The 21,717-nt window shown below is 42.0% G+C and overlaps 1 protein-coding gene and 2 pseudogenes across 1 annotated transcript; 2 read left to right on the forward strand and 1 right to left on the reverse strand.

Annotated features, from left to right (window-relative positions):
- The first annotated feature begins 1,733 nt into the window (after nucleotides 1-1,733).
- On the forward strand, nucleotides 1,734-4,095 carry LOC139409723 (transmembrane protein 79-like; annotated as a pseudogene).
- Nucleotides 4,096-4,613: 518 nt separating this feature from the next.
- Nucleotides 4,614-12,391, reverse strand: LOC139409724 (furin-like; annotated as a pseudogene).
- A 499-nt stretch (nucleotides 12,392-12,890) lies between these two features.
- LOC139409083 (NADH-quinone oxidoreductase subunit B-like) lies at nucleotides 12,891-21,405 on the forward strand. Its single transcript, XM_071153770.1, has 8 exons — nucleotides 12,891-12,949; nucleotides 13,779-13,815; nucleotides 14,061-14,132; nucleotides 14,210-14,330; nucleotides 18,375-18,554; nucleotides 18,652-18,698; nucleotides 18,939-19,027; nucleotides 19,196-21,405. Exons 1-8 carry the CDS (start codon nucleotides 12,931-12,933, stop codon nucleotides 19,291-19,293), a joined length of 663 nt encoding a protein of 220 aa, XP_071009871.1. The 5' UTR covers nucleotides 12,891-12,930; the 3' UTR covers nucleotides 19,294-21,405.
- Nucleotides 21,406-21,717: the final 312 nt, after the last annotated feature.

Raw genomic sequence — 21,717 nt, forward strand, 5'->3', positions numbered from 1 at the left:
TGGACGTCGGGGGCTCATACCACCCTCATGGAGTCTGTTTCTGACCGTTTGAGCAGACACATGCACATTTGTGGCCTGCTGGAGGTCATTTTGCAGGGCTCTGGCAGTGCTCCTCCTGCTCCTCCTTGCACAAAGGTGGAGGTAGTGGTCCTGCTGCTGGGTTGTTGCCCTCCTACGGTCTCCTCCACGTCTCCTGATGTACTAGCCTGTCTCCTGGTAGCGCCTCCATGCTCTGGACACTACGCTGACAGACACAGCAAACCTTCTTGCCACAGCTCGCATTAGAGTGCATTAGAGCCCGCCACTAGAGTGAAAGCACCGCCAGCATTCAAAAGTGACCAAAACATCAGCCAGGAAGCATAGGAACTGAGAAGTGGTCTGTGGTCCCCACCTGCAGAACCACTCCTTTATTGGGGGTGTCTTGCTAATTGCCTATAATTTCCACCTGTTGTCTATTCCATTTGCACAACAGCATGTGAAATTTATTGTCAGTCAGTGTTGCTTCCTAAGTGGACAGTTTGATTTCACAGAAGTGTGACTGACTTGGAGTTACATTGTGTTGTTTAAGTGTTCCCTTTATTTTTTTGAGCAGTATATTTGTATGCTTTCAATCCTAGCCAATAGGTCAAATACACATCATTTTGGAAAAACGGCCCAGATGTTCATAATGCAGACTGGCGCGAATGGAGCAGACCATTTTAACCTTGACATTTGTTATTTTTTGAACCTTTATTTAACTAAGAACAAATTCTTATTCACAATGATGGCCTACCAAAAGGCCTCCTGTGGAGTCAGAGGGTTGGGATTAAAAATAATACAATGTAAAAAAATATAGGAAAAAAACACCACGACCAGAGAGACAACACCACATAAAGAGAGACCTATAAAACAACAACATAGCAAGGCAGCAACACATGACAACACAGTATGGTAGCAACACTACATGACAACATGGTAGCAGCACAAAACATGATACAAACATTATTAGGCACAGACAACAACACAAAGGGCAAGAAGGTAGAGATAATAATACATCACGCAAAGCAGCCACAGCTGTCAGCAAGTGTCCATGATTGAGTATTTGAATGCAGAGATTGAGATAAAACTATCACGTTGAGTGTTTGTTGCAGCTCGTTCCAGTCGCTAGCTGCAGCGAACTGAACAGAAGAGCGACCCAGGGATGTGTGTGCTTTTGGGACCTTTAACAGAATGTGACTGGCAGAACAGAACACTCGGGCTCCCGAGTGGCGCAGCGGTCTAAGGCACTGCATCTCAGTGCTAGAGGCGTCATTACAGATACCCAGGTTTGAATCCAGGCTGTATCGTGATTGGGAGTCCCATAGGGCGGCACACAATTGGCCCAGCGTCGTCCGGGTTTGGCAAGTGTAGGCCGTCATTGTAAATAAGAATTTGCTCTTAACTGACTTGCCTAGTTAAATAAAGGTTATGTTTAAAAAAAAAATGGGTGTTGAATGAGGGCTGCAGTAGATATCTCAGATAGGGGGGAGTGGAGCCTAAGAGGGTTTTCTAAATAAGCATCAACCAGTGGGTCTTGCGACGGGTATACAGAGATGACCAGTTTACAGAGGAGTATAGAGTGCAGTGATGTGTCCTATAAGGAGCATTGGTGGCAAATCTGATGGCCAAATGGTAAAGAACATCTAGCCGCTGGAGAGCACCCTTAACTGCCGATCTATAAATTACGTCTATAAATTACGTCTCCGTAATTTAGCATGGGTAGGATGGTCATCTAATCGGTTAGTTTGGCAGCTGATGTGATAGAGGAAACCAAGTCTAGATTTGACTTTAGCCTGCAGCTTTGATATGTGCTGAGAGAAGGACAGTGTGCCATCTAGCCATACTCTCAAGTACTTGAGTGACTAGCTCAAGCTCTAAACCCTCAGAGGCAGTAATCACACCTGTGGGGAGAGGGGAATTCTTCTTACCAAACCACATTACCTTTGTTTTGGAGGTGTTCAGAACAAGGTTAAGGGCAGAAAACCATGAGGAAAAGCAAGCAATATCAACATGACTGATATTACTTGTCAGGTTTTATTGTAGGGATTACATACTAAATGTGAAGTTGCCTATCTGCTGTTTGCTCTCTAGGCTGTACGACTCTGACAAGGCGTCAAGCCACCAAGCCAGAACATGGCAAGGAATCAATCGGTGACATCATCAATCAACTGCAGGACATTGATCTTGCCAGGCTGTCATTCTCCCCGTTCCTCAACTTGGACACACAGATCTCCTTGGCACCAGTGTCGGACAGTCCTGAATCTTCAGTTGAGGAGCTCTACTCCTCACTCTGTTACAGGTTCTCATCTCTCTCTGGAAGCCCTGCCAGCCAATCAACTTGTCCATAAGTGATAAACAAACTAGTTTTTAATTTGAGTGCAACAGATTGGGTGTCATTCATTATTAATTATTCACAACATTGACATATGGTGGCAGTTTTGTATAGAGCTTGATTCCTGCCACCAGCAACCCAGCAAGGGCTTCACGGCAGAGCGAAGACCACATGAGGGGGAAGAGGAAGTTCAGGATGGAACTATTCCACTCTGATTGTTACAGTGCACAATTTGGAAGACCCGGTGGAAAACTGCATCAGCACTCCAAAGTCAGCCTCTCTGAGAGACATTGCCAATGACACAGACACAAAGAGATTGAGTCCAGAATCCAACAATCTGGTGTCCACCATTGATGAAGGCCAACCGTTGCTCGACTTGCCACCGGAGGGCCTAGAGTTGACTATGTGAGGCTGTCCCAGAGGTGGCAGGCATGTTACCGTTCTACTGCTGCTGTAGATGCTGCCAGAGGCCACGGTCCTGTTGTGTGCTCAGTCCTGGCCTCCCTTCTGTTTTCTGTGGGGAGTCTCTATGCACTCTATTTCTACATTCCCATAGATGCCCCAGACTGCCCTGACATGGTCAGCTGCCTCACTTTCACACTTTGCTGCTGTTCTGTAGCTGCAGTACCCATCTTGTTGGGTATGTCTGAATCATTGTTTCGTGTTAGACTGAAACAATTGTGCCTGTATACTGAGCTTTACAAACCTACTTATTTAGTTGGAGCAATCCATTTTAAAAATATATGCCATTTTAGAAGTCTCTCCAAATGCCTCATAATCTGTCTGTCAAAGGCTTAGTTTTTAATTGTCAACACTTTTAACCATACTGGATCACTGGCAATTTCCTACCTCTCCTTATAAATAGCTTAAACTAAAATAGAAAAGATGACGGTAACTAGTTCTCCAGTCACCTGGGCTGTGTCCTAATAGTTTCCATTACTTTCCTAATTTCCTTTATTTCTACTGAAAGGACTGATGAAAACAACATGGTGAAAACTAATCCCTTCACCTATTGGCGGTCAAGCAGGAACGGAAGATATTATGAAAGACTGATGGGAAAGGATGCTGAAGACACATAATGCCAGACAGAATCAAACAGACCATTAGGTGTTTTGTGTTAGGTTTTCAAAAATCGAATACTAAGAGACCTAAGGCCTTTTTACACTGCATTACGCTCCCTCTAGCTATGCTGATTGGTGCGATGTGCCAGTTCTGCACTGGGTCTTTGAATGCAGCTAAGGCTCTCCCCGGATGACCGGCCATTCAGCAGCTGTTTGTCTATGCGTCTATGGAGCAGTTGTTTCTCTACATTCTCAATCTGTTGGTTCGGGCTACATTCCTGCCTCAAAAGCAGCTGAGGGTGGTGCCCATTTTGACTGGAGTTTTCGTTGAAGGAAGGTGAGTTGTTTTAAAGCCATTGCTCATTGTTTGACATTGCAAAGCTGATCATGTTTTGAGTTTCTCCTCCTCATTGTATTCCTGTAGGCTTGTCTACTGGCTGTGCCTCCATATTTGTAGCCCCTGGAGAGGCTTTGGATCAGGGCTTACCATTTTCCCACTCCTTGCAATGGTGGCTTTCGATCTGTACTGTCTGTATGACATTAGCCTCCGACATCTGCTCTTTGGGTCTGGGGACACACTCTGTAATCAGACCACCCCTTCATCCTGGCCTCTGGAGATGTCACAGAGCCCCAGTGGCAAATTCAGATAGGGTCATACCCACAGACATCTTGGAAACTCAGTGAGGAGAGCACTTTCTCTTTCAACTTCAAGAGAAAGCTTATCCCAGAAATAGCCCATTCTTGTAATCTGTGTACAGTGAAGCTACACAGAATACCTCTAACCTCTAAGTCTGTAAAGGCTTAAGTTGTATTTTCGCTCCTCATATACAGGACCTTTTTATGTGGATTCATACATATTATCTGAAATGCAAGAGCCGTTCCTCCCTCTAGTTGTGGAGGAAGTTTTTAAGCAGTCTTAATGTGTAATTTTAAGCTATTCCGCTGCCTAGAATTAAAATGTTCTGTGATGTACTTTGAATTAAAATGTATAATTGAAAATAGATGGATATTCTACCAATTGATGTGCTCTCATAAAAAACACTGAATGCAACTTGGGTCTTAAAAATATATTTATTTTATCCATCCAAAAGTTTGTGAATGATACTGAAGTAACAATAAAAGCTATTTGTAAAATGTTTATTCTGTTTCTGTTAGTCAACATGAAATTAGCCAATAATGAATTCTATGCTGACTGAAGTGAGTCATGTTTCTCTTGAAGTATTGGGAATGTTGGTGAATGTAGATGTACTCTCGCTGTTCTCTGCCTGGCTTTCTGTAATATTGAATACCACCATCTCCACATCCCTGGACTCATCATTGCTATGACTGGTGCTGATGTCCACCTGGTTCCTGGCAGCACCACGTGGTAGAAACGACCTGCTCACCATCCATGCAATCGCCCACATGACAAACAAAATCACCAGCGGCCCTCCGATCAGAATACCCAGAACCGCTGTCGTCCGATCCATGCCATTTGTTACTTTACCTTTGTGGTCCCAGGGGTAGACGGGGGAACTACAGGTACTGCGACGAGAATCGAAGGTGGAATATGGAGGGCAGTCCAGACAGTTTGTGTCCTGTTTGCCGAAACAAGTGAGGCAGTTGCGATGGCAGGGTAAGCACCTCTGATAGGAGCGGGTGCTGTTTCCATTTGATACATAGTAGTGAGGTGGACAGGACATCAGGCAGCTGTTCTCAAATAAGTACAGTGGGTATATGCACTCTATAAACAGAGGATACTTGCTTGGTTAGTAACATTTTCTAGATGTCTTCCAGAACGTGAAATGACAGTGTGTGTGCAACTGTTTCATTGTAAACTAAATTCAGGGAATGAATAATGTAGAAGCCTGCCTTCACAGCCGCCATCAGAGTTCCTCACTGCACACTGCTGTACCACTGCTCTCTCCATGCGACGGCCTATCATGTGTTCAGCTGTCCCATGCAACTCCAGTTGAAATTTCAACAGGAATCCTTTGAACAATAAAAAAAATTAACTAGTTGGTTGGTGAGCACATTGTAGAAAATGCTCATTATGCATAATGTATAGCGCACAAATAAATAAATAGTAGCAGTGGGAAACCAGGGAGCAAAAACAAATAATTTTCATGTTATGACATGAATACATTAAGTAGTATATTTTGATGAGATGTGAAGGAGTGTGTTTGAACAATATGGACTATAACAGATGATGAAAGCCAGAGCCAAACAGAGCCAGCTGCTGTCACGTCAGCTGCAGCACCGAGTGCTTTTGATTTGTAATCCTAGTTAAGGATGACAATACATTTTTCTAGTTCACATTAGATGTATAATATTTCTTTCTGCCATTAACTAATTGAATTGAGATACCAGAGATGTGTTTTAAGAGACTCGCTGTGTTATTGAAGTTGACACCTTAAAGTCCAAAAACGTCGTTTTTTGTCAGTTTGAGAATGTCTGCTGAAGTCCGTGTACCTCTGTTGTTTGAATCTCCGTTGTTTTCTATCTGTAGAACCCAATATCCAGAGGGATCCTCATCCCAGCAGTGTGTACTCATGAAGGCCCAGTCTGAGAACCCTGCAGACGTTTTATCGTAGGGCCTGTGATGTAACATTGGATTGCAATATTTTAGTACATTAAAGACAAGATGGGTTACTCTTGTTGCATATTGTAAACCCTGATACTTCACCATTATGCTGTATGTATAATATTTATTCTACCTTATGACAGAGTATCTATAAATGGTTTCATACTTCTATTTATTGGTTTCAAGTTTGCTGTCCATTGACTTGGCTGTGTCTTACCTGGTTGTGAGTAAATTGGAGATTGTCTTCTTCGGGCTAATGAGGGTGATGGAGAGATCTCCACGTCTGCTATAGGTCAGTGTGAGACGTGCCTGAATGTGCTCCAGAGACCGAATCCAATTCCTGGTGCCATGACAAGCTGTCACATTCCACCTCAATGTTAGTTTCATGCGGAGTTCACTATCGGACAGACATAAAGTACAACAAATCTAACCGGCCAAGTTGGTATTATCATTTGGTTGAATGACAGTTCATGCTCAATCAAATCTGAAGATCGTATTTATGTGTACTGTAAACAGCTGGAGAACACACTGATATGTAGCTGTATTCCTACTAACTATCCATAAGTGAGATGAAAGTAGAAGGGTCTTTTTCTTACAAGGATCTGGTAATGAGGTCAATGGTGCACTTCTTTTGAGGTTTGACTGTTTTCCATTTACTGGCCAAGTCCACCAGTCTGCCTGCATCCAGGAGCCCATATCCATAGTAATGGCTGACTATAATAAAGCAAATCAGATGCCAGTTCACTCTTTTTTTACTCAATTTCATGCCCTACAGTCTAGCAAATCACATCTCAGTTTCCCTGAATGGTTAACTATCTAACAATAGAAGGTAGTGCTTTATGTCTCACCAGGTCTACCAACACCATTAGTCCGCCAATCATGCGTTCGAAGATCTGCCAGTCTTGATGCTCGCACCACGAGGTGTTGCACATCACGCCAGGTGAGTCTTGGGCTGTGGGAGAAGTTTTATCATCTTTCTCGATGACACAAAGCCTTACAACAAATAAGTTTATTGAGTTACAGGTGCACAGAGACAAAGGAGTGGTTACTTTGCCTCCAGAGCCAGTGCAATAATCCCAGCAGCCAGAGGGGCAGAGGCAGAGGTCCCAGTATGGTCAGAGGTGCAGGACTGATGCAGGTCAGTGGTGACCTAGAGGGGAAACAACATCCAGGTATTTTGTTGAGGCTCTGCTTACTGTTGCTGTAGGTGGTGAATGTGAGATAAATATTGACCTCTTTCAAGTTCCACACATCTTCAGCAACCTCTTGCATTCATGTGACTACTTTTTAAGCATGATTATTCTAAAGCTAAACTAGTCAAAGATTTATCAGAATGCTTTGTCATTCTAAATGCATATTTGCACAGTGCCTTCGGGAAGTATTCCTTGACTTTTTCCACATTTTGTTACGTTACAGCCTTATTCTAAAATTGGTTAAATAAAAATAATTCCTCAATCTACACACAATACCCCACAATGACAAAGTGAAAACAGGTTTTTAGACATTTTTGCAAATTTACATTTCAGTTTAAGTAGGAAGTTTACATACACTTAGGTTGGAGTAATTAAAACTTGTTTTTCAACCACTCCACAAATGTCTTGTTAACAAACTATAGTTTTGGCAAGTCAGTTAGGACATCTGCTTTGTGCATGACACAAGTCATTTTTCCAACAATTGTTTACAGACAGATTATTTCACTTATAATTAATTAACTGTATCACAATTCCAGTGGGTCAGAAGTTTACATACACTAAGTTGACTGTGCCTTTAAACAGCTCGGAAAATTCCAGAAAATTATGTCATGGCTTTAGAAGCTTCTGATAGGCTAATTGACATAATTTGAGTCAATTGGAGGTGTACCTGTAGATGTATTTCAAAGCCTACCTTCGAACTCAGTGTCTCTTTGCTTGACATCATGGGAAAATCAAAATAAATCAGCCAAGACCTCAGAATTTTATTTTTGTAGACCTCCACAAGTCTGGTTCTTCCTTGGGAGCAATTTCCAAACGCCTGAAGGTACCACGTTCATCTGTACAAACAATAGTATGCAAGTATAAACACCATGGGACCACGCAGCCGTCATACCGCTCAGGAAGGAGATGCGTTCTGTCTCCTAGAGATTAACTTACTTTTGTGCGAAAAGTGCAAATCAATCCCAGAACAACAGCAAAGGACTTTGTGAAGATGCTGGAGGAAACAGGTACAAAAGTATCTATAGCCACAGTAAAACGAGTCCTATATCGACATAACCTGAAAGGCCGCTCAGCAAGGAAGAAGCCACTGCTCCAAAACCGCCATAAAAAAGTCAGACTACAGTTTGCAACTGCACATGGGGACAAAGATCGTACTTTTTGGAGAAACGTCTGCTGGTCTGATGAAACAAAAATAGAACTGTTTGGTCATAATGACCATCGTTATGTTTGGAGGCAAAAGGGGGAGGTTTGCAAGCCGAAGAACACCATCCCAACCGTGAAGCACGGGGGTGGCAGCATCATGTTGTGGGGGTGCTTTGCTGCAGGAGGGACTGGTGCACTTCACAAAATAGATGGCATCATGAGGAGGACAATTATGTGGATATATTGAAGCAACATCTCAAGACACCAGTCAGGAAGTTAAAGCTTGGACACAAATGGTTCTTCCAAATGGACAATGACCCCAAGCATACTTCCAAAATTGTGGCAAAATGGCTTAAGGACAACAAAGTCAAGGTATTGGAGTGGCCATCACAAAGCCCTGACCTCAATCCTATAGAAGATTTGTGGGCAAAACTGAAAAAGCTTGTGCGAGCAAGGAGGCCTATAAAACCTGACTCAATTACACCAGCTGTGTCAGGAGAAATGGGACGAAATTCACCCAACTTCCCTGTGGAAGACTACCTGAAACGTTTGACCCAAGTTAAACAATTTAAAGGCAATGCTACCAAATACTAATTGAGTGTATGTAAACTTCTGACCCACTGGGAATGTGATGAAAGAAATAAAAGCTGAAATAAATCATTCTCTCTACTATTATTCTGACATTTCATATTCTTAAAATAAAGTGGTGATCCTAACTGATCTAAGACAGGGAATTTTTACTAGGATTAAATGTCAAAAACTGAGTTTAAATGTATGTGGCTAAGGTGTATGTAAACTTCCGACTTCAACTGCAAGTATTAATTTAAAAAAAGACTCTAAATTGAGCTCAGGTGCATCCTGTTTCCATTGATCATCCTTGAGATATTTTTACAACTTGATTGGAGTCCACCTGTGGTAAATTCAATTGATTGGACATGATTTGGAAAGGCACACACACCTGTCTATATAAGGTCCCACAGTTGACAGTGCATGTCAGTGCAAAAACCAGGTCATGAGGTGAAAAGAATTGTCCGGTGAGCTCCGAGACAGGATTGTTTCGAGGCACAGATCTGAGGAAGGGTACAAAAAAAATTCTGCAGCATCGAAGGTCCCCAAGAACACAGTGGCCTCCATCATTCTTAAATGGAAGAAGTTTGGAACAACCAAGACTCTTCCTAGAGCTGGCCGCCCAGCCAAACTGAGCAACAGGGGAGAAGGGCCTTCGTCAGGGAGGTGACCAAGAACCTGATGGTCATTCTGACAGAGCTCTAGAGTTCCTCTGTGGAGATGGGAGAACCTTCCAGAAGGACAACCTTCTCTGCAGCACTCCACCAATCAGGCCTTCATGGTAGAGTGGCCAGACGGCCACACCTTCCTACAGGACAACGACCCTAAACACACAGTCAAGACAACACAGGAGTGGCTTCAGGATAAGTCTCTGAATGTCCTTGAGTGGCCCAGCTAGAGCCCGGACCTAAACCCGATCGAACATCTCAGGAGAGACCTGAAAATAGCTGTGCAGCAACGCTCCCCATCCAACCTGACAGAGCTTGAGAGGATCTGCAGAGAAAAATGGGAGAAACTCCCCAAATACAGATGTGCCAAGCTTGTAGCGTCATACCCAATAAGACTTGATGCTGTAATCACTGCCAAAGGTGCACAATCAACAGCCTGGTCAACTTGTATGCAAAGTAGCTCTTTGTGAGGCAAATGGTGGTCACACCAGATACTGACAGATTTTTTTGATCCACGCCCCTACCTTTTCAAGGTATCTCTGACCAACAGATGCAAAGCTGTATTCCCAGTCATGTGAAATCCATGTTCCCGGGTGACGCAGTGGTCTAAGGCACAGGTATCACAGTGCTGGAGGTGTCACTACAGACCCTGGTTCGATTCCAGGCTGTATCACAACCGGACGTGATTGGGAGTCTGATAGGGCGGCGCACAATTGGCCCAGCGTCGTCCGGGTTTGGCCGGGGTAGGCAGTCATTGTAAATAATAATTTGTTCTTAACTGACTTGCCTAGTTTTTTTTAACTACTTTTTTTAATGTACTCATTTCCTTATATGAACTGTAACTCAGTAACATTTTGAAATTGTTGCATGTTGCATTTATATTTTTGTTCAGTGTATATATGAATGTTGAAAACAATAACATGGTATGAGTTGGGAAAAAGACACTTACAATTCTGTGGTGTTGAAAGCTTCCACCACTGTAGGTAGTTGTTAGAATGGCCGAGCAGGGTTCACTGTAGAAGGGCAGAGTTCCCTTCTCGGTGGTACTTCCAACAGACACCGTGTAAATGCTGTTGGTGTAGCCATTGCAGTTGCAGTTGTCAAAGCTGGCGCCCCCATTGCCTGAAGCCCAGACGTAAATGGAACCCAAGCCACCTCGGCCCTGTAAGGTATTGAAGTTGCTTTTTAATACTCATTGTATGATCTTACTGCAATAGTTACTTTGCCTCCAGAATCTTCAGCCAACGGATTGGTACTACTGATGAAACAGGTAATATAGGATGACCAGTGCAAGTTGTATCATACATTGCTTATGCCTCTGATAAAGGCTTCTTTAGCTAATGTGTTTGGCCCCTCCAAATTCCTGCCCAAATCTTCAGGTCCCCAGCTTGCACTGTAGATGTCAATGTGCTTCTGATTCAAGTTTAAGGACATGGGCTTCTATCAGGTCAGTCACCTGTCCATCCAACATCCGAACTCCTGGACAGAACAGAGCAAAAGCCAGGGTGGAAATTAAAGCAGGATAATTACCGTATTGTTTTATATACTATTAACAGAGAGAATTATTTAATGTATAGTTAATACTTGCCTCCGATCTTGGCCTGATGTGCCACTCCAACCCCACACACCCCATTATTTGCCACCGCTGCCACCACCCCAGCACACCGTGTTCCATGCCTATGGAGTAGAGGACAAAAGGGGTTCATCAATGCAGAATGTCATCATATAGTGCAGATCATACATGTTATATGATGTAATGTCTTGTAGTAGTAAAATCTTAATATCATCACAGCCAAATTACCTCCTTGGTCTGGTCAGAGAGTATTGAGTCTCTGGGTTGGGGTCATTATCATTCATGTCATAGCTAGCCAGTGGATCCTACAGGTACAATGCAATGTTGTTGTTTTTTCTACTGATGGATAATTTTCCATTTGTCTTCATGATTAACAAAATGCAATAATTTGCCCCTACAACAATAATCATCTCGATTGCTCACATAATTTTCAGCAAGGTCTGGGTGGCTTGTCTCTAGGCCATCGTCTAAGATGGACACCACTACCCCTTTGCCTGTGTAGCCTCGAGCCCAGGCGGCTACCACATTCTGATTAAAGGCCTCACTCTGGAAAAGCAGAAGCCTACAGTTACAATTATTTTTTTTCAAAACAGGTTTACCATATGTTTTCACTCAAGGCAGAAAACCCTCAAACAGCAGAATAAAAATCTAAAGAGCTTCTTATTATGGAAATAAACTTCAAACAAAAATGAAAGAATAATGTTGACATGTACCAGGTACCACTGCTGATTGAAAAATGGATCAGTGGGTACAGTGAATGAGTGTCTTCTATTTCTACACCTTCCAGATTGCTGTGCAAACCAAAGCACCTGAGAAAAAGGTAGATCATTACACTCATCACAATAAGAGCAATACTGGGACTGGTTATCACAGCCAATTTTGTTTTACAGATCTATTGGCTCTTCACCTTAGGGTCCATTTTCAGTCGAAGATTATGCAAATAGTGTGCCTGCAATGGTTGTTTTGCCACCCCTCGTTGCTCCATATGGTAATAGTTGCCATCTGGAAATATCTACAAATATAATATGCCAGAAGAAATGAGATCCTACTAGCAAGTCATATTATGCCAAAAGATCTACCTATAAAAAATACAAATCATTATATTGCATAAGTAAACTGTGAACTAACATTAACATAATTGTTTTACCTTTCCCAAGATATGGAAACCATGTTTCTTTGCAATCTTGTTGATTTGTTCAGGAGTGCCACCTAAATATAGAGCCCAACTGTTGGTGTAGATGACCTCTGCGTAAATTGTGCACACATACACCATACACAAAGAGCAACTAATGTACAGGTACCTCATGCTGGCTTCTTTTTGTAACTGTTCAGCTGATTTATTTTTGGTCTTAAGGAAACAACCCTTTCATTTTGATAACTCTCATGCCTCCAACATGACTAAGTGATTTTGACAAGTTGTATCACTAACGGTTGTTGTTTGACATTCGAACAGGCCTCCATGCGCATGATCAATAAATATTCCCGCCACAGATTGGCGCCCAATTATCGCATTATGAAGTCAGTTTTGCTTTGTAATGGGCTATGATTTGGGTTGTGTAAACTGATCCTGGATCTGTTCTGATCTACTTCTTACCCCATGGATCCACTGGCTAATGTGACATTATTTTCTACACCTTTGTTTTTTACTTTGAGCAATTCACTTCGAAAATTCAGACCAATCAATAGGCCTACGTTTTACTAATATACAGACATTTTTGTAGTCCTGTCAATAAAAAAATATGGAAGAGAACGCCCCAAATGGTTCTATTGTGTAAGCATAGTCACCGGAAGTCCTAGCTATTATATTTGCTTATGATGGCGGCGTTGGTGGGTGAGTGATGTTTTGGCTAAAACGTAAAGCGAGTTACTGGAACATATCATTCTGGAAAATATCTAACTAATTTATCTCACAAATATTACACTTTTGTATCGTTTCCGATTCATTTATTATATTGGTTGTCCGTGACATTTTTTTGTTATCACAACGGTTTGTATTCCCTGACCTTGCAAGCTAGTTAGCTGCTAGCACTCCTGAACCCCTGGCTTAATCAGAAACAACTAAATGCTAGTTAGCAAATGCTGTTTGTTCGTGTAGTTAGCTAGCTATAAAGCTAGCACGCGTGAAGTTTCTCAGACATTGTGCATGGTTATTAACGTCTCAGTGGTAAATCTAGTAAAGACCAATACATGTCCCTGTTTTACATAAGAGCAAAGGCTCATAGTGCTAGCTAGCTAAGTTATGTTAGTTAGGGGCTCCCGAGAGGCGCAGCGGTCTAAGGCACTGCGTCTCAGTGCTAGAGGCGTCACTACAGACACCCTGGTTCAAATCCAGGCTGTATCACAATCGGCCGTGATAAGGCGTCGCACAATTGGCCCAGCGTCGTCCGGGTTTGGCCGGTGTAGGCCGCCATTGTAAATAAGAATTTGTTCTTAACTGACTTGCCTAGTTAAATAAAACATTTGTAAAGCATGGATGGTAGCTACTGTCGCTATTAATATTTCTATCACAAACGTCAGTCAGCTTATTATATCACCCAAGAAAGCGCACTGCCTTTTCTATAGCCAATATTTCGATGTGTCCCGCAAATAACCGTTATCTAAATACAACCCATAGATACATTTGTTGACATCTGTGCTTTTTTTTTGTCTTTCCTGTGCAGTTCCTCGCCTCGCCGCGTTTGGTACCTTTTCATCAAGGTAAGCATAACGTTAGGCAAATTACGCAGATAAGGTGATTAAACTAAGACAGGCCTAGGATTTACTATAGTTAGTAACAGGTTCTTTCTGTTTTGAAATCACCTGTAACCTTATGAAATGTTTGCTCTGTTTATTAAATCCTTAAAGTAGTGTAATTTGTGTATTGTTAATACCATTTAGTTTGTCTTGATGGTCAGTCTGTTGTATTGTAAGGTCGTATTACCTAATCTTTTTCTACCACACAGATCTATTTCATTATTTGCGATACAACCGTGCCCGTCGCTACACCATATTGCTAAAAGTGGCAATGCTACATGGTAAGGGAGGTCCTGTAAACGTCTCAATTTGTCCAAATATTTGTTTGAGTACTTCATATTACCTCCTGTTCTTCCAGTGTGGTTTCAGTCAGAGAGAAAAGCACAGCGGTGGCTGCTGCCAAGCCCGCTGCAGTAACAAGCAGCAAGGGAGAGTATGTTATCACTAAGCTGGATGATCTGGTGAATTGGGCACGCAGGGTAAGTCAATGTCACACCGCAAGTACTCTGTTCTTCAGTGGCATATGGTCCATTTTGAATGTTTGTGTCAATCTTTCAATAAGAAAATCAAGAAGTGCACCCCTCCATCTAAAACTCCTTTGTGACATGTTCTATTCTGTGGCTGACTTGCTGCCAGTCAAACAACTGTCAAAATGATTAAACTGACTATAGAGGGCAGCACCGTATGATCACAGGCATTCCTCTAATCCAGCCTTAAGCTTTTTTTTCTTTTTTTGGCACTCAGTCGGGTCTCAACTTACTGTTGAGTCAGAAAAGTAGAATACACAAGGTGCGATTTCTACGTTTGTGCGTGAGAAGTTTTTATTTTGTTAATCACTGACAGTTACTCAATTAGCCATGTCAGCTAAGAATTTTTAGATTGGTAAGAATACCGACCGGGCACATGCCCACGGGTCCTGACCCACTTTTTACAAAATGGTGCTGACCGAGAGGGCTGCCTCACTTCTAGTCCTTAGGAACTTTGCAATATTTTTTATTTATTTATTATTTGTTATCCCAGAAAATCTTAGGTGTTATTACATACAACCGGGAAGAACTATTAGATATCAGAGGGGCGTGAACTTAACAGGAAAACGACTTTCCCGAAGCGGATCCTTTGTCCGAACTACCCAAGACATTTGAGCTGATTCTAGGGGCTGACCCAAAACAACACCGCCAGAGAAGAGGTAGACAGAGCTCTCTTCTGGTCAGACTTCGAAGGCGCTCACTCCACTCAACGCTTCCGAGTATATTACTCCCCAATGTCCAGTCTCTTGATAACAAGCTAGAAACTAAATTAAGGCAAGGGTTGCTTTCCAGAGAGACCGGGATTGTACATACTCTGTTTCACGGAAACATGACTCAATCGGGATATGTTGTTGGGAGTCAATACAGTCACCTGGATTCTTTGTACGTCGCGCCGACAGGAGTAAACATCTCTCCGGGAAGAAGGGTGGGGGTGTATGTTACATGATTAATGCCTCATGGTGTAATTGTAACAACATACAGGAACTCAAGTCCTTTTGTTCACCTGACCTAGAATTCCTCACAATCAAATGCCGACCGTGTAATCTCCCAAGACAATTCTCCTCGGTTATTGTCACAGCTGTGTATACCCCCTCCAGCCGATACCACAATGGTCCTCCAAGAAACTTTTTTTTCCAACAATTGTTTACAGACATATTATTTCACTTATTCACTGTATCACAATTCCAGTGGGTCAGAAGTTTACATACACTAGGCTGACTGTGCCTTTTAAAAAGCTTGGAAAATTCCATAAAATGATGTCATCGTTTTAGAAGCTTCTGATAGTCTAATTGGCATCATTTGAGTCAATTGGAGGAGTACCTGTGGATGACTTTCCCATGATGTCAAGCAAAGAGGCACTGAGTTTGAAGGTAAGCCTTGAAATACAACAGAAATCAGCCAAAACCCCAGATTTTGTTTTGTAGACCTCCACAAGTCTGGTTCATCCTTGGACGCCATTTTCAAACACCTGATGGTACCACATTCATCGGTACAAACAATAGTACGCAAGTATAAAAACCATGTGACCACAGAGCCGTCATATCGCTCAGGAAGGAGACTCATTCTGTCTCCTAGAGATTAATGTACTTTGGTGTGAAAAGTGCAAATCGATCCCAGAACAACAGCAAAGGACCTTGTGAAGATGCTCGAGGAAACGGGTACAAAAGTATCTACGTCCAAAGCAAAACAAGTCTTATATCGACAACCTGAAAGGCCGCTCAGCAAGGAAGAAGCCACTGCTCCAAAACCGCCATAAAAAAGCCAGACTACAGTTTGCAACTGCGCATGGGGACAAAGATTGTACATTTTGGAGAACTGTCCTCTGGTCTGATGAAACCAAAATAGAACTGTTTGGCCATAATGACCATTGTTATGTTTGGAGGAAAAACGGGGAGGTTTGCAAGCCGAAGATCACCATACCAACCGTGAAGCACGGGGTGTCCGCATCATGTTGTGGGGGTGCTTTGCTGCAGAAGGGACTGGTGCACTTCACAAAATGGATGGCATCATGAGGAGGACAATTATGTGGATATATTAAAGCAACATCTCAAGACATCAGTCAGGAAGTTAAAGCTTGGTTGCAAATGTGTCTTCCAAATGGACAGTGACCCCAAGCGTACTTCCAAAGTTGTGGAAAATGGCTTAAGGACAAAAAAGTCAAGGTATTGGAGTGGCCATCTCAAAGTCCTGACCTCAGTCTTATAGAACATTTGTGGACAGAACTGAAAACTTATGCAAGCAAAGAGGCCTACAAACCTGACTCAATTACACCAGCTCTGTCAGGAGGAATGGGCCAAAATTCACCCAACTTATTGTGGGAAGCTTGTGGAAGGCTACCCAAAACACATTTAACCCAAGTTAAACAATTTAAAGGCAATGCTACCAAATACTAATTGAGTGTATGTAAACTTCTGACCCACTGGGAATGTGATGAAAGAAATAAAAGCTGAAATTAATCATTCTCTCTTCTATTATTCTGACATCTCACATTCTTAAAATAACGTGGTGATCCTAATTTACCTAAAACAGGGAATTTTTACTTGGATTAAATGTCAGGAATTGTGAAACTGAGTTTAAATGTATTTGTATTTGGCTAAGGTGTATGTAAACTTCAGACTTAAAATGTATATACTATATTTTATACCATCTATTGCATCTTGCCAATGTCGCTATGTCATTGCTCATTCGTATATTCATATGTATATATTCCTTTACTTAGATTTGTGTGTATTGCGTGGTTGTGGAACGGTTTGGTTATTCTAACATGTAATCTATCAAATTTATTTATAAAGCCCTTTTTACATCAGCCGATGTCAGTGCTATACAGAAACCTAGCCTAAAAACCCAAACAGCAAGCAATGCAGATGTAGAAGCACGGTGGCGAGGGGGGGGGGGACTAGGAACAAACTTAGAGAGGAACCAGGCGGTGGCCAGTCCACTTCTGGCTGAGCGGGATGGAGATTATAACATTACATGGCCGAGATGTTCAAACGTTCATAGATGACCAGCAGGGTCAAATAATAATAATCACAGTGGTTGTAGAGGGTGCAACCAGTCAGCACCCCAGGAGTAAATGTCAGTTGGCTTTTCATAGCCGATCATTCAGATGTCGAGACAGCAGGTATGGTAGAGGGAGTTGGAAAACAGCAGGTCCGGTGAACAGGTCAGGATTCCATAGCCGCAGGCAGAACAGTTGAAACTGGAGCAGCAGGTGGACTGGGGACAGCAAGGAGTCATCAGGCCAGGTAGTCCAGAGAATCAGAGGTAGCATATTTAAATTCACACAGGACACTGAATAAGACAGGAGAAATACTCCAGATATAACAAGACTGACCCTAGCCCCCCGACACAAACTATTTCAGCAAAATTACTGGAGGGTCTGGAGACACACTGGCCCCGTCCGACTATACACCCGGACAGGGCCAACCAGGTAGGATAACCCCGCCCACTTTGCCAAAGCACAGCCCCCACATCACTAGAGGGATATCTTCAACCACCAACTCGGACACGAAGATCACGTCAGAGATTCAATCCACTCAGGTGACGTACCTCTCCTAGGGACGGCATGGAAGAGCACCAGTAAGCCAGTGACTCAGACTCAGATATTGCTGCACTGTCGGAACTAGAAGCACAAGCATTTCGCTACACTTGCAGTAACATCTGCTAACCATGTGTATGTGACCAATAAAATTGTATTTAATTTTATTGATTTTTGTTAGTCACTCTCACTCAGATATCACGGTAACATGGCATAAGTCATGGCAAAATGTGTAGAATTGCAGGAAATTAGCTTTGAAACAACTTGCATTTTTTAAATTCTCTGCCATTGAGAGGGAGGGCCACTAAAATCTTTTGCCCAAGAGGTGGGGGCCAGCCATATCTCACTTTTATTTTCACCCGAGATGAATAAGGGAAAGCATTGACTGACTCAGTGATCTTTGTTCAGATTGGACTGATAAGTCTACAAAGCAATCTGTCTTTGTGTTTCTACGTTAGAGCTCCTTATGGCCCATGACGTTTGGACTGGCGTGCTGTGCGGTGGAGATGATGCACATGGCGGCTCCTCGTTATGACATGGACCGGTTCGGAGTGGTGTTCAGAGCCAGCCCCAGACAGGCCGACGTCATGATTGTGGCAGGCACCCTGACCAACAAGATGGCCCCCGCTTTGCGCAAGGTATTTGACTGAAGGACATGTTTCTTCGAAGAAAGGAGTTCTGTATTTGCTTTTATTGAGTGTATGAATTCACCATGATGTTCATTATTTCCCCTAGGTTTATGACCAGATGCCTGAGCCAAGATATGTCATTTCCATGGGAAGGTAAAGTATTGTCGTAATATGATTAGATTTAAACAAACATTTTAGTGGTTATCTAGTTTGAAATGGATCTCATGATCGCCTGAACACCTGATTGTTTAACACAACCTCCCTAAAGTTATCTGCTTCCCACACCAAGATTTACCATTACACAGTGCTTTTACAGTGTTGGTTGACATATTAATCTTGCATTTCACATTTAACTGTTAGTTGAGCCACTTATCTTATTACTCTGTCCTTCAGCTGCGCCAATGGGGGTGGCTACTACCACTACTCTTACGCAGTGGTCAGAGGGTGTGACCGCATCGTACCAGTGGACATATACGTTCCAGGTATCTCATTGTTTTTTTAATTATGAAATAAATAATAAGTTTTGTCCCGGATATATGTACAGCAATGTGGAAAAGAAACAAATCACAACAATAGGTCTTTTGAATATTTTATTTGCTTTTTATAGAAAACATTTGACTCAAATTGATTGTTTACTTGTCCTCTTGTAGGCTGCCCTCCCACAGCAGAGGCCCTTCTCTACGGGACGCTCCAGTTGCAGAAGAAAATAAAGAGAGAGAAGAAAATGAGGATTTGGTATCGCAAGTGAAATTCTCTGTCTCTGGCTGTTTGTAAATGTTGTATTCATGGGTGGTCTGGCCACCCAGTAAACCGGTAGGCAATATTCTCAGGAGTCACTCTGGGTATTCTCTGGCTCCTCTTCTCTGTATAAACAATTAAATTAATTTCTTGTCGCTAGTTTAACTGTTGTTGTTCTTGGCCCTGCACAGATTTTGATACTGGCAGGTATGACATTCATCAATTTCCAATTTTCTCTCAGCAATATAATAATTTTAACTGAACATTTTAAACAATATTTCTATGGTCATCACTATTTAGATAAAGTCACATCAGGTCTTTTGCTTTCTTTTGTGTTGTCTATTCTTACCTTTCTGTAATGTGTTGGTGTACTTTATCTGAAGACTATTTGTACTTCAGTCAGTAGATGGTGCACTTGGTACACACAGTAGTTCTACAGAGTTTAGATATTTTCTTCCTTTGTCTCTGGTTCAACCAAATAGTTCCTGTTTGAATACTCAATGTTTCCTTTCTTCCTTGTAGTAATCACTGATCTGACATTGAATTGGCGTAAGCAAGCTTTCCTTGGTATTGCTTTCACCAATTGTCATGTCAGATCAGTGTTTACTTCAAGGAAATGAGGTTGGATACAACCTCAAAGTATTGTCACAGGGCCCGTCTTTGGTTCTACTCAGCAACACCCAATCCCAAATTAACCCTGTATGCACATCTTAGACGATTGGTAGGTAGCAATAGGGATACAATTCCACCTAGCCTATCAGGAAGCAGGGTGGAGCTATTAATATTTTATGGGAAAGTTGATAGGTCTAAACCATTTAACATGTTGGCACAAAAAAGCTCCCTTGTGTGATTTGGCATGATAAATTACATCCAATCTACATAAAATGTTGAATTATTGCCCTCTTGTGCCTATTCTGCAAGAAATGCATGCTCCATAAATATAAGTTGATATTTGACAAATCTCATTTTCAGTAACTCATCTCATTTACCAGGCTCAAGGATTTGTGACCCCATGGTAAATATTTATGGATTCAGTTGAATTCTTGTGAGATCTGAAGGTTGTCTAATATCCCGAGGACCTCTATTTAAAAAACACTTCATGATTGGGGTGTAAGCTACAAATAACACTTATCTATAACCAGGGCTAATAAGTGAGGCAATGTGCCACGACAACTTATCCATTAATGATTAACAACTTCTCTAGATGGAAAAAGTAACTCTCTTTACTTAAGGGACTTATTCTGAAGCTTGTCCCACCCAGCCCCTCGGGAAATAATTGTTTTCTTGTCAAAAGAGAGTGCAATTTTGATTTATATTCATTCAAATGGCAAATCGAAAGCTGTTTAAACAGGCAGCCCAATTCTGATCTTTTGCCCAATTATTTGGCAAAGGAACTGATCTGATTGGTCAAAATACCAATAATTGCTTTTTGAGGTCTGTTCGATTATAAAAGAAATCAAGGTTTGTTGATTTTCATAAATGTTTCTGAATGCTGTAAAAAAATTGAACCTTTATTTAACTAGGCAAGTCGGTTAAGAACAAATTCTTATTTACAATGACGGCCAAACCCGGATGACGCTGGGCCAATTGTGTGCCGCCTTATGGGACTCATCACGGCCATATGTGATACAGCCTGGATTCGAACCAGGGACTGTAGTGACGCCTCTTGCACTGAGATGCAGTGCCTTAAACCGCTGCGACACTTGTAACACAGAATAAAACAATTAAGATAAGCAGTAATGGGCAGTCACTACCATCATAGGACTTATCTTTTAACTATCCTTTAAAATATTTAACTTGTGTATATTACATTAGTTTTATTTGATTATTTCGTTCCAAGTCATCTCATCTCTGTAGAGCTGCTGTCTGACAAAATCACAATTTTAGTAGTTCAAAGTCAACAAGGCATACTTTTATGACTGCTAATCACCAACTATCAATCACTTAGATCATGTATTTTCAGGGTGAGATACTGTGCCTTGAGCAGCAACTGTGTTCTCTCCGTGTCTGCTCAACACAGACCAGACAGGCAGGCGTTCGGGCAACCGAAGCAACTCAGTCTTGGTCCTATGTTTCATGAGCTGAAATAAAAGATCCCAGAAATGTTCCATACGTACAAAAAGCTTCTCTTAAATGTTGTGCACAAATTTGTTTACACCCCAGTTAATGAGCATTTCTCCTTTTCCAAAATAATCCATCCACCTGACAGGTGTGGAATATCAAGAAACTGATTAAACAGCATGATCATTACACAGGTGCGCCTTGTGCTCGGGACAATAAAAGGGACACTTTAAAATGTGCAGTTTTGACACAACACAATGCCACAGATGTCCCAAGTTTTGAGGGAGCGTGCAATTGGCATGCTGACTGCAGGAATATCCAACAGCGCTGTTGGCAGAAAATGTTGTGTTAATTTCTCTGCCAGTAACCGCCT

The sequence above is a fragment of the Oncorhynchus clarkii genome, chromosome 5 (genome assembly GCF_045791955.1).
Source record: "Oncorhynchus clarkii lewisi isolate Uvic-CL-2024 chromosome 5, UVic_Ocla_1.0, whole genome shotgun sequence".
NCBI classification, from domain to species: domain Eukaryota; kingdom Metazoa; phylum Chordata; class Actinopteri; order Salmoniformes; family Salmonidae; genus Oncorhynchus; species Oncorhynchus clarkii.